Here is a 13,553-nt window from a genome sequence, read left to right on the forward strand (position 1 = left end):
CTGATAAATCAATAAGTCAGTCATTTCAGAACATAATTTAATATATTGTGGTTTATTTATTTATTTTAATGGGCACTGAGGTCCAAATGGACTACAAATAATGCTGTGTTTACACTTCATTCATTCATGGTATGAAACAAATAAAAAACATTCATGTTAGAAATTTACTGTGACTATTTGATAAAGTCGGGCTCAGACTGCAGGAGTTTTAAAAACCTAACTTATTTTAAAACAGAGTTGCATCTCACACATAGAGAGAAACTTCACAGTTGTTCTTTTTTGCAATCTCAAACATGCACACACTTCAAGATCTACATAATAATAGTGTGATCACACACTACAGGATAGTTTACATATTATCATTCAGATAAATGTGCCAGATGAATGCACCACCTCACATGATCTCATGTGGAGGCAGATGTAAACAAAACGGAGACTAGCATGGTGTGACCACTTGCTGTAATGTTAAAAACGCTTTGCACTGAGAAAAACATAGGCAGAAAGCTAAATAAGTCTGGACGAGAAAATGGTTGGGGAGACACGGTTAACAGCGAGAACTGGAGATGATATTATAGCTGTCACTTTGAATGTCTGTTAACGGTACTATGCTAGCTATCATTAGCCTCAAGGGCTAGAATGTTTCAAGTTGTTTGGCAACACCATCAGCTGCTTCTTGCTGACGTAACCCTAACCGTAATCATCCAGATTCTAAATCCTTCATATCAAACAATCTGTAAACCTCTCATGGTACCAGAGAATCTGAGCTGAACACCGGTTCTGATGTCCGACACCAGATCTCTCCTCCTTAAACTGGCCTAAAACCCCTGTAATCTAAGCCTGGCTTAAGTGACTCCAGTGTTGAGTAAGATATGATAAGTAAGCACAATACATTATTGTTCTTGCAGTGTACTTCTAACTTGATCTTTTTCTCGACCAGTACAACATTATAGCCCACTGACAGATACTACATTAAACGTGTCATGCTGATTAAAGCCTTGAAAGCCAGAGACCTCTGAAGTTGATTACAATAGCTCTGCTGTTGAGCATTATAACAGACTTCTGTTTTGTCTCTTTCTCAACATTGTGCATATAAACTTAACTCAAGCTGCTCTCATAATTTAATCAGTGTAAACTGTATATTCTTGTTGTTTACTTTTTCCCACTTGGCACCACGCCTCTGTAAGCATTCCAAACAGTGTTTTGTGTGTGAGAGTGCAATGATGACAGATGTATGTGTTTACTCACCTTCTCTCTGTACAGCTGCTGAAGTTTGTCCTCCTGTGTCCTCACCACTTTATCCTGCTCACACAACCTGCTAAGTTTGGTCTGAGGAGAAATAATAAAGAGCTGTGACCCATCTTGTGTAGTCTGATGGAGCATTATGTTATGGAAAGTGGAAAACTGAACTTACATCAATATCCACCTCCTCTGGCATGCATGTATAAGGGTGCTCCCTGTAGCCTTCTGGACTCAACTGTGAGGACAGACACAACATTAGGCAGAGACACCAAACATGCACATACACATTAGAATCTGGAGATCTAATGCAGTGTCATGCAAGGCTCTCTCACTGAGCCGCAGGATTTGTCCTTGGGTAGAAACTCATATTTCACTGAATCAGACAATCTAAGTTAGCAAACCGAGAGTGGGAGAGCAGCCAGCCTAAACACTCTCTTCTCTGGTGATTCTGGTGCCTCGCGTTTCATCACCCGCAATTGTTTGCCTCCATCAGCACGACGCAGTGGTTTTATTGGAAATAAAGGGGAAGCCTGTTAAAACAATCTTGCTTACTAAACTCTAGAGTCAGCCCATACTGTAGACTGCGTTCACCAACAGCACATGCTCTGCAGCTAATCGCTCCGAGGACTCTGCCTGTCCGGTAGCTGTGGTCGACTGAGGTTGTGCTTACTGCAGTATTATTTTAAGATATAGCGACATAACCACGCATATTCTTAGGGACTTTTTAACTTACAGTTGTAGTGCTCAGGGCAATTATATACAGCATGTAGTAACTTAAATCCAGGCTAATATACAAAGGCAGTCTAGTGTGAAACTGCACTGCAGTCATATCTACACTTGTTAATACTATTACAACACCTATGTTCATCGTATTACAACATCTAGCAAGAGCAAGTATTAACAGTAAAACATGCCCTTCTCTCCACTTGTATTTATATGACTCATCTACTTCTTTAAGAGAACCAAAAATTCATAGTGTTTATACTGGAAATAAATAATTTAAACTGCATTGGATCCCATGTTTCCAGAAAATCAGTTCATCACATAATGCTTCAGCATTCATCCGCTCCTCTCATCTAAACATGTGCAGTCCATAAATATTAGGACAGTGACACATTTTTGTGTTGTTTTGGTGCTCACACAAAGGATATAAAATTGCATAGTCCTTACAAGGTTAAAGCGCCAACTTTTAGCTTTCATTTACATCCTTATAAGTATTATGAATATGCAGTATTACTTAAAGTAGAAGTGTGTAGGATTTAGTGGCATCCAGGTAGAATTCCTTCAGTGTTACTTTCTAAAAAAAAACGTGGACCAAGTGGTTAAAACTGGGAAAAAAAACACTAAATAAAGCAGTTTCACATTACAAATCAGATATAAACAGCAGTAACAAATACACAACGATTCTTATTTTCACGTGACTATACACTAAAGAAAACATACTTATATTATATACTTATATTAGAAATCATTTCTGTCAATATACCCCCCTAAAATCGTTTCAAAACATTTGCATTCAATCACTGACTTGTCTACAACCTACAGACATCAGCAGACTCAGCGCCAGGCCTGCGCTGCAGCCTTTTTTTCCGTCTTGCTTGTTGCGTGGCTTTTTGCTTGAAGTCTGGTCTTTAGCAAGTCAAACACATGATCATATTGCATTTCACATCACATATCTGTTGTCTGCCTTGATCATTCAGTATGTTGAGGTTCATTATACTGAATTAACCTTAAAGCTAAGAGTCGGAACTTTGAACTTCATGGACATTCAAATCTAATTTCACATCTAATGTGCTGGTCTACAGAGCCAAAACAATGCAACATGACTCACTGTCCAAATATTTTAAGACTCCACTGTACACCAGTTTTCCACACTCACACCTGCACTCTTTCACACACATTTTTCTCAACACCTTTTTCCTCAGCTGAACCACACAGTACAGTTAAAGCAGGTGGGAGCTGAGAACCACATGGCATTCCACACAGAACATGCAGATTCCCCCACAGCGCGAGGGGCTTCACTGTGGTGTTGTGTGGTGTGGATTACGAGTGACATGGGGAGGGGGAGGAGGGAGACAGACTTCTGGCAGCTGAACAGGTGGGAATGCAGCTGTTGCCGGGCCGGTATGCCAATGAATGGGTAGGGGTGGGGGTGAGGGTAGGCGGTCTTCAGCAGCACTTTTACACCTCAAGAGGTGGTCACAAAAGTGGCAAAGTGATGTCATAGCCATCGTCACACACAAGCCGGCCCTCTTTATCCTTTCCACCAGCAGAATAACGAGAGGGGGTGAGAGGGATAGAAATGCAGACAGGTAAAAAGGAAGAGAGTTTACCTACAAAACATCTGCCTTCATCTTCATCATCCCCCACTCATCATATTAGGTATAAAGTCTATTCCACAGCTGATGCTCAAGTGTACTCAGTCTTAGATCACTAAATCCAAACATCAAATCATTGAAGCACAGGGTTCCTACAGCTTTAGGCAATTAGATTTAAAATGCTTTAAATGCCACCGGGAATTATTTTTAGGACCAATGTTACGAATACTAAAATTGAGGTGAAAAGAAAAACACATGAACCATGAACATAAAACTAGACTTTTTGGATTTGTGGGAGAGACGAGGGTACAGCAGAACTGGGAAATATACTTGGAGTTTGTTGGCGAGTTTTCTTGCTGATTTTGTTTCTTTCTCTGCATGTGGGATTCCACTGCCTTGATCCCATTGTGCAGAGCTTCAAAGACATTTTTACATAAAATACACAGAGCCTCTTAAGCATTGCCTTGTACCGGTTTTAGCCATGCCACAAAATCTTAGTGGAATGGCCAATTTTCCTTGAATTTGAACTTTCCCATGTTGTCCAGGGAACTGTGACAGCGAGCTAACAGACAGTGGATCCTATGCCCTGAGTGTCCTGGCTGGAATCAAAATATAAGTGTTGTTGTCTCTACTATCCTCTTTTGTGTAACATTCATGCGAGTGGCTTCAGTAAATTATTAAAAGAAAACAAACCAATAATACCAATTACTTTAAAAATTGACAATACATAAAACTACCTACTTCCCATGTGTCAGCATTTTTAAGACTTTTGTTTTAAGACCTTTTCATATCAATTAAGGCCTTAACTTCATGACTCTATATTAAACTGAGTATTACTTTCGCTTGGATGCTTGTTTTAGAATAGTGGAATATAAAAGTAAAACGTGATTTACTTAATTGCACTTAAAGGTGCAGTGTGTGAGATTTAGGGAGAATTAGTGGCATCTAGCAGTGTGGATTACAGATTGCGGCTAGTTTAACTTCTTCCTGTTAGAATTATTTCAGTGTTCATTGTTCAGAAGGTTTTGTGGAAGCCGAATTATCTGCAGAGGTCTCTTCCTATCAAAAAAAAAAAAGCGGACCAGTTGATTTAAGCCATTAAAAAGACTGAATAAAGCAGTTTTACTTCACAAATCAGTGCTTCTCCAATGCTGCTTGTCAGCCACCGCTAACTACGGTGGCTGACACAAAAATGCAAATTGCCCTATGTAGAGCTGGTGTTTGTTTTGTCCGTTCTGGCCTACTGTAGAAACATGGCGGTGCAGCATCTTAGACTCTGAGGACCCGCTCCCTATGTTATAAATGGTTCATTCTAAGGAACCAAAATCACAACAATTCTTATTTTCAGGTGATTATATGCTAGAGAAAACATACTAAATCATACAAAATAAACTTTTACATTATGCCATAAAAACACTCAGCCTACGATTCTTTTTCACAGTAAGATCAAGCACGTGGCAGTACATTGGTCTGAGAAGTGACATTTCTGACAACACACAATTAAGTCATACTAATTAAAGTCCCCCTGCCAATTGCGAGCGGCTCAGCTAATGAGAGGGAACGCATTCTGCAAAGAGTTATGAAAAATCACACATTAAGCTTCACTGGTTAGAGCACGCGACAAAGCAAGAAGAGTAAAGACTAGACACTTCCCTAACCTAATGATGTGGGTGCAACCACAGCTTTAGCTTTTGATTTAGGACAGTCCCACAGCTAGCGGAGTGATTTCTAAACACGTAGCAACTAGAGTAAATTAGAACCAGCCCCCACACACAAACTTCACAAAGAGAGTGAGGAAGGGTTTTAACTTAACAGTGAAGCAAACACACCATACTACCCCTCTACAAGTCATGTCCATATTGGCATGACTTCTCATAATAAGAGGAGAACAGTCAAAAGCAATGGATGAGGAGGCGCTGGCGATACAAACGATACAGGGATACTAGTCTCAAGATGCTATGAGGACTTGGACACCGGAGGAGGAGGAGCATTGCAAAACAGACCAAAAGAACAACAGCGACTGGTGAGGATGAGGCGGAGCAAAGCCTTTGGCTGGCCTTACTTGCTGGTAAAGTTGAGGCCTTGGGGCAGAGTTCTCAATCAAAGTGTGAGTCATGGCGATTAAAGGCTCATTTTCCTTCATCTAGTCCAGTGTGGAGAGGAGCGATATAGCAAGTGTCAGTTTATAGCAGTGCTTCACTTAAGAGACTACACCGACATTATTGTTACACCTTGCTCGCTGTCTCTCATGAAGCAGACTCAAACAAACGATGGCAACAAGAAGCAGTAAGAGACGCTTACAAACAGGATCAGGAAGACACTAGCTGCGGTTACATGGACAGTATTTCTTTAATCTGATTAAAATCATTCTGATTATAGATTCAAACTTATCTGTTTACATGGATGCTAAATCAAATAATCCAGTAAGATGTGTGTTTACATGCCCCAAAGCATTTCATTAGAATAAAACTTTTTGGTGCATAATGGTTCTGCTTGCTCTAAAGTGTCTAATATCTGCATGGAAATGTAACAGGGTTTAACAAAGTTTTTTTTTTTAATTTTAAAATTCAATTAAAACATATAGTATCATAGTATAGATGGGAAGAAGTGGTTCCACTAGTTAATACAATTTAGTAAGAAATGTATAACCCAGGTCATTTTCTGTGGCTACAAACTACAGATGTCCCCTAATCATCTCACATGCAGACGATAGGTAGATACAACAGTTTATCAATGTTCCCTAAATATCTCGTACGCAGACTGCTATTGGTACCAACAGACAATTGTTATGATTACAATCATCACATTTCAAAAGGCTACTGTTTAAGGTTACTAACAGAAAAACGTAGCACTAATTATCTTTTTAATATTAGAACAACTCTATGTCAAAAATCAGAGAGAGGCTCTAAGAAACAGCTCTTGCTGCTGCACCACCTGTCATCTAATGTTGCCGCCACATGGAGCAAACACCTACGGAAAGAATATATTTATCCAAAAACAGAGACTTTTAAGCATTAAGCATTTACATTGTTATAAGGCATTTATGTTTCTCTTGAACCAATTATCAAAGATATAAACCACCTCTCGCAGCCCCTGGTCTGTCTCTTCTGACTGAGGTGGTTAGACACAGCATTTTTATTCTGAATATTTAATGGAACATTAGGGTCCATGTAAACGCACCTACTGTTGCACAAAGCTCTGAAAGGCTTACTAATTAGCCATTGAACGCTGCTGTTAAACTCTGATGTATTGTAATGATACAAAAATAGCAACACTATTGTGGCGGTTGATAGTGAATGTGAAGCTTCATCACTTGAGTTTCAGAGTGAAGAGCAAAATTACATAATTCTCAATAGTTACACAAACCTGAGGCTAGCGCATTTAATTATAAAATTATCTTCTCTATATTTACGATCAGAAATGTGTTGTTGTGCCTCTGTGTGTAATATATCGCATATTTGTAATTACTTAAACTCTCAAAGCACTTGTGATACAAAACAGAGAAATTTCTTTGCAGGCACTTCTCAGTATGCACTGTATGTGGAAGACTTCAAGCTTGTCCACATCTCCATCTATACAGAGTAAAGTAATTTCCAGATGCCCAGTTAGTATAACTGACAATGAGTTTAGGGTACATATTCAGACCAATAAATGAATGAATAGACCTATGTAGAGAAAGGTGTTGCAATCTAGCTAGGGTGTATTAGCTGTGGTGTGTGACACCGGTCCATGCTATGCCATTGTGCTTATAAATATGAATATTAAATAAATTAATAGCTAGGCATCAAACAAAAAATCACAGTATTTCTTTCAGCAGACAGCACTAATGAACATAATAAGAACAGCAAAGCATTAAATGAGTTCAGTTCATAACAGGAGGAGACAGGGCCATGCGGTCATGCATTACCCCACCTGATTGTCCAAATACATGAGGTTCCTTTGGAGGTGATGGGAGAGAATGTCGTTCTAACGTCAGCAGCAAAAAGGAGAAGAAATAAAAGGCAACAGCAGAGTGAGACAAAAGAAAAGGACGTGACAGTCACTCTCTCTCTCTCGCTCTCTCTTACTCACACAAACACACAAGTATGTCATGTGAAGTACAGTGTACCCAAAGAGAACCGGACAGAAAGGGAGGCAGAACAAGTCAAGGTGAAGAAATAAGGTCAGGCAGCAGGTGTGCTATATAAAGTGACAGAATGAGTGTACTATGGGACATTAAAGACGAGAGCTCCATAATGACCAAATAGCCATGTACAGACAAAGAAAGCATTAGGCTGAGGGTAAAATAATGCTTAAATTACATCACTTAAAGGGCAAATCCATTATTTATATATTTTCGTTTTTATGATGATTTTATGTTCTGTAGCTTCCCAGTCACGTGCTTTATGTATTCAAAGTTCAATTATTCCTCAAGCTTTTGCCTTTTGCCCTATCCTCTAATAAGGCAAAAGGCAAAAGCCTTGAAAAATAATCCAAAAAAATAAATAAATAAATAATCTGTGGCCACCAAATTTAGGGGCTTGTTGGTCCGTGGGGCTGGTGCTTAAAAATATTAGTGTCTATCCCTGAACAGATCATATAATTTCTGATTCCTGAATCTGTTACCTTTTCTTGGTAACAGTTTCAGAAGGCTGTGTTAAGCTTTAAGCATTAATTACTTTTTCTGTTGGTTTTACTTTTCCATATAATTTTATTCTAGGGCCATTCAAAATGTACTTCGGCCACCAAATTTAGGGGCTTGGTGGCTCGTGTGTTCACTGTAACCCCCACAGCCCTTCTAATGTAAACCTTTGTGACTGAGCCAAGCCTTGTTTGAGAATAGTGTCTTTATCAGTCTTCCATGTTTCTTCATCCTCCTACCTGGCATGGAAGCTAAGCAATTTACTGCTGTGGACACCACATTAGTTTGTATCTGAAAGCTAACAGATCAGGCAGCGGTACACCAGCTACTCCACATGTTAAAATGACTGTTTCTGTCATAGGAGTCTGGTGGCTTGAAAATATTACAGTGACTACAGATAAATAACTGCTACAGTCCCACTTCAAAAAATCCAAATAAACCATTTCAGTTATCATTATTACTATCAGCGCTTGCTGCTCTAATGTCACTGATTTGAGCTACCGGCTGAGTGAGCATTTTTATTTGAAAATCCCCAAAAAGAACACAGATAGACCCGCCCTTTAAATTGGGTATAAATATCTTGATACTAAATCCATTAAACTACGCAAGGTAAGGCAACAATCTTTGTCTATACTAGTACAAGGAGACTTCAAATAAATTGTTGAGCGGTTGGTAAAAATCAGTGCAAAAGCAATTATAAACCTTAATCCCTTTTATACGACCGTTCTTCACCTCGGGCTGGTCTGACCTACATCAGGAACATTCAAATCTGTCTTCTGACGTCTTGGAAGAGACTTAAAATGCAAAAATCCTGAATTAACATTCACGTATGCCAGTGGCCTTAACCTCCTTAGCCAGTCACTCTTTAAGCTCGCCAATGGCTTTAAGTTTCATTTCCGGCTAACATCTGTCTGGACTGTTTAGGGAAGTAAAATGACTCAATCAACTGGCTAGCCCAATTAGAAACATATCAAATGTAATTATCTGATGAACTATATAAAGTCGGATGCTTGTTCCAAAATAGGAGTATTTTTGTTTGCAGATATTTCACACAACTCTGGAAAAACTGAAAGCAAGATAGCTGATCCCTGAAACAGACAACTTCAAGCCAAAGTAAAGACCTTTATGGAGAAAATGCCCACTGTGGCTCCTTTTCACCTTAAATGAGCAAAAAATAAATAAATAAATAAATAATCCTCTAGATCGAGATGGATAATGGAGGTGGTTAAAGATGGCATACACACCACACGCTAACACACAAGCCTGCAGGGGCATCTCTGGGGGCCTGACCTTTGGGTTGTCGCCATCCATGTTAAGTTGCATAAGCTGTGCTACAGTGTGCTCCCGGATACTGTTTAGCTCTGCCTGCTGCCGCCGCAGCTTTATCAGCAGCAGAGTCAGTTCCTCAGGCTGCAAGGGAGGGAGGAAGGGAGGGAAACACAGCCACAATGAAACAGGGACACACCGCAAGGGGAGTGGGAGAGGAAAGGAGAGAACACACCAGGACAGGAGATTTAGAGGTATCAGGCTCCCAATAGGTGAACAGTTGTTATATCTGTTGAGTTTTTTTCATGCGGCTCAGGAGCATGAGATATCCAAGGTGCAATTGCTGTCAGCAGCATGCAAATTCTACACGTCCACTCAAGACAGAGGAGCAGTTTAGCATTTATTACAGAATCCAGTTCACGCCTTAGCAGCTCCATGAGGACATAGCACTGTGCACAGCGTCGACATAAATTCCTGATCTGGCTTAGAGAGTTGTGACTGACAGGGTTTTTAAGTCTCCACTGATGTGAAGCGAGTCAAAGGAGCTCCTGAAGTGAACATACCCTAAAATCCTACCGCTTGGAACATACATTTGAGTTCTGCCTAAATCTGTCTCTAAAGATTCTGTCACAATGTCTTCTTGGAAGGGAATGAAGGACAGAGAGAGGGAGAGGGAGGGTAGGTGGAGTTATAAAAATAGCCTTGTCTTTCAAAGAAGTCCAATTAAACCCAAATGAATAAGCGTGTGCTCTACACACTTATTCAGGCGTGAAATTACTGGGTGGTGTATTACAGGAATTCAGTTAGAAGATGCGGATGAGCACAGAAGGGAAAAACATGGATGAGGACTTACTGTTTTGCCTTGGAGAGACTGGGCAGTGATAGTCTGGACTGGGATCCCTGCAGGCATTGACCTCCTATCAGGTGGGTAGGCATACTGCAGGACAGTGAGTTAAAAATAAAACATAATTTTACGCTGTGAATTCAAATAATCATTTACTGTCACAATGTTAGACCAAATACAAAGAAACATTTCGTTATTGGGCTTTAGCCATTAAAAAAAAAGCCAAATTATTGTGATATGCATCTGAGATTCCTGTCAATACCAAATAAAGTTTGGTGGATTTTTGTTTGTTCTCCACAAAATATTAAAAATGAATTGATGGAGGGAAACTTGAATTTATTTTTGACCTTTGGTAACTCCAACACTCTAAAGGCTAGTCAGTAAACTTTTAAAGCTATGCAGCAATTGTCTGATATTGTTTGTAAACAGAATCGCCGGAGAAAGTGGACGCCAACTCAAAATGTGTTTGCATGTCCTTGATCTATTTGCCTTTTTTGTTGCATTCTACATTCTTTCATCAATTTTTAGAAAGACGATTTCTACAGTAAAAGGTAGTTCTAATGGAAACTGTTGGCAGCATTTTTTGACACTGACTGTGGAAAGAGATGTTGTTGTTTATTTTTTTAAATGCCATTCTTAATGCTGGGAGCATAACTCACCTCCAATTTAAACCCGGGATGGATAATATCAGAGCAAATAACTAACTAACTGACCTTGTTGATTGGTGGCCTGTGCCGTCTGTCGATGCTCATGTCTCCTCTATAAATGGGAGAGGACACCTCGGTACGAGCACTGTTCATGTTGTAGGAACGCATCGGAGAGTAGCCACCGTACATAGACAGGGAGCCGTGGGAGGGCGATGGGGGGATGGAGTGGCTTGGTGCAGCGTGCTCTGACAGGTTGATCATGGTTTTGGGACTGGCCATATTGCTGTAGAGCCCCGCCGGCCTGGCGTAGGCCTGTCTTTGCTGCCACTCAAATAACTGCCACATGGTGTCGTCGCGCATGGAGCGGCGCTTGTCAACCGACGAGGGACCCAGGGCCTGGTCATACAACGATGGCGATATGCTGCAGATGCTGTCCCGCTGGGCCATGCTATTTCTGGGCATACTGCAATAGCCATCGCCATAATGAGGCATATAGGGTACCCGATGGCTTGGCATGTTTCTTGGCAGCGTCTGGTATGACGTAATGCTGGGAAGAAAGAACAAAAAGAACAGATCTCATTCACTTGAACAACACAAACATACTCTTCGACTACCGTTTAGTCAAAGTCAAATAATTTTGTAGCAATATTTCTGAATTAATAACACCTGGGATACTAATTTTACATGTTGTTGGAGTCTGTCCAATCTACCTTATTTCATATCTATATATTTTTATTAGGAGCATCAGCCTTTAAAGGAGGTAAAACAATTTAATAATTCTTCAACTCTAGGCTCTACATGGCAGGTTCAAAGTAGAGAAGTTGTTGATAGTCATTAAGACTTTGATTGCACTTTTTTATTTTAAATAACACCAAACAAAAACATCCAATTATAACTTGCTGGCTGCCTCACTCATCAAAGAAATGTCATGTTATGAAACAGCAAATCAGGAAAAGTTTCTGATTTGCCTTTTTAAACCTTTGTAGCTGTAAACCACCTCGAGTCTAGTCTTCCATATGGATTCAAACCGGGCATTTATTTCCAAGAACTCCCACAGGACAAATTAGACCTTTCCAGTGACAACAAAGCTTCGAAAAGCTCCACTTAGTAAGTTCCAGTGAGTTCAAAGTCAGTGCAGCTGGCATCGAGAGAGCTTCCTATTAAGACTCCCTGACAGATCGTGGCTGGAACGCTCACTGGTCTGTAAAACCCAGAAGCATTAAAAAAAGGCTTGTGACTACATGGAAACTAAACATCATTCTGGAGGACATGCATGTAATGACAAACAGACTGCTAAAGAGTTGAATGGCGAGAGAATGAAGAGGGCGTTTACACGCTTATCACTCAGGGCCACCACCGAAATGAACAGCAATGACCTTGTTGTGGTTTTATCCATGATAACCTTTTTAAATGTATGCATTGCTCAAAGCAAGAATGTCCATTTTTTAAATAAACGTACAGAGGCAAGGCTGCGTCAAACATGAGCACCAGCCAGACGACAAACAGATGGAGAGACAGACACACTGACAGACGGGCAGACAAGCAGGCAGACACAGTGAGAGAGCAAGTTTAATCTCAACCAATTAAAAATGGGACTCTCACAGCAGGGTCAGCGGCGGCCAGGCAGTAACTCTGGCTAACAGCTCTGCTCAGCTATTGTTTATCCCCAGTTCTACTTACTCGCACACTCAACAGTGTAATATCAAAGTGTTTAAATCATGGTGAGGAGCGTGTGAATCCTCTGGCTTTAAACAACACAGCTTTGGAGAAATGGGACTAAGAAGCTTTGGAAAATCAGAGTCTGCATATGTACTGTATGTGGGCACTCAGATGCTTAAAGAGAATCCCTCCTGTCTCAAAACGCAGTTGAATCAGCATTTCTAGATTATACCAAGTTCCACTTCTTGTTGTCGAAGTAGGACAAGATTGTACTCTTGTGCAATAACCTAAAAAACAACTTGTGCTGGCATATTTTCTTATTATGCAGTTTTGTTTTTGTTAACTGTGAAAGGTCATATAATTAAACCAACCTCCTGGTGTCATCATCCTGGTTGCGTCCTCTTTGTGTGCGGACCCACTGTTCTAGTTGCTGCATAGAGCTGGTCCTACTCAGGGCGCGGTCTGGCTCATGGGTGGGACTTCGCTGAGGAGGGACTCCAGTCCCATCAGCTGGACACTGCTCACCAGATCCATTGACCTGAGGGCTGCGGTGTAAGCCATCCATTTCTGTCGGAGTCTGCGGTGAGGTGATGTTAGCCTTGATGGCTGCTGCCTGGGCTGGCTGCAGCTTGATACTGTTGATCTTGGTGAGTGGGCGCTCACGCTCTTCCCCATCCTTCTGAAAGCCGTAGCGTTCGGCGTCTCGCTGCTTCCTCTCTTCCTCTGCTGTGGTGGAGGTGACTGCTGCAGTGCGCTCACGGTCAGCCTCACAGTTGAGTTCATTGTTCTGGATTTCAGGCTGTGTGAGTGGCAGTCTGTGGTTGGCCACATGGTTGATCTCTTGTGGTCCACACTGCTCCACTTTTAGCCTGTCCAACCTGATGAAGACAAAGACGAGGAATTAGGATAATAACGAGAAATAGGGGTATGACATATGATATTGTTGATGATGATTAAAC

At 40.8% G+C, this 13,553-nt stretch overlaps 1 protein-coding gene across 4 annotated transcripts in view; it reads right to left on the minus strand.

Moving 5' to 3' along the window:
- The window catches only part of LOC121950808 (pleckstrin homology domain-containing family A member 5-like), a 112,392-nt gene that overhangs the window by 16,558 nt on the left and 82,281 nt on the right, over positions 1 to 13,553 (minus strand). For 3 of the 4 annotated variants that reach the window (XM_042496929.1, XM_042496928.1, XM_042496931.1), the window contains 7 exons: positions 12,966 to 13,472; positions 11,002 to 11,482; positions 10,298 to 10,381; positions 9,469 to 9,588; positions 7,470 to 7,523; positions 1,412 to 1,474; positions 1,246 to 1,326 (listed from right to left, as the gene is read on the minus strand). In XM_042496929.1, the coding sequence (XP_042352863.1) occupies positions 1,246 to 1,326; positions 1,412 to 1,474; positions 7,470 to 7,523; positions 9,469 to 9,588; positions 10,298 to 10,381; positions 11,002 to 11,482; positions 12,966 to 13,472 (1,390 nt within the window). The remainder of the gene's footprint in view (positions 1 to 1,245; positions 1,327 to 1,411; positions 1,475 to 7,469; positions 7,524 to 9,468; positions 9,589 to 10,297; positions 10,382 to 11,001; positions 11,483 to 12,965; positions 13,473 to 13,553) is intronic. The other variant, XM_042496930.1, reaches the window with a different exon arrangement.

Source organism: Plectropomus leopardus, chromosome 11, assembly GCF_008729295.1.
Source record: "Plectropomus leopardus isolate mb chromosome 11, YSFRI_Pleo_2.0, whole genome shotgun sequence".
Classification (NCBI taxonomy): Eukaryota; Metazoa; Chordata; class Actinopteri; order Perciformes; family Serranidae; genus Plectropomus; species Plectropomus leopardus.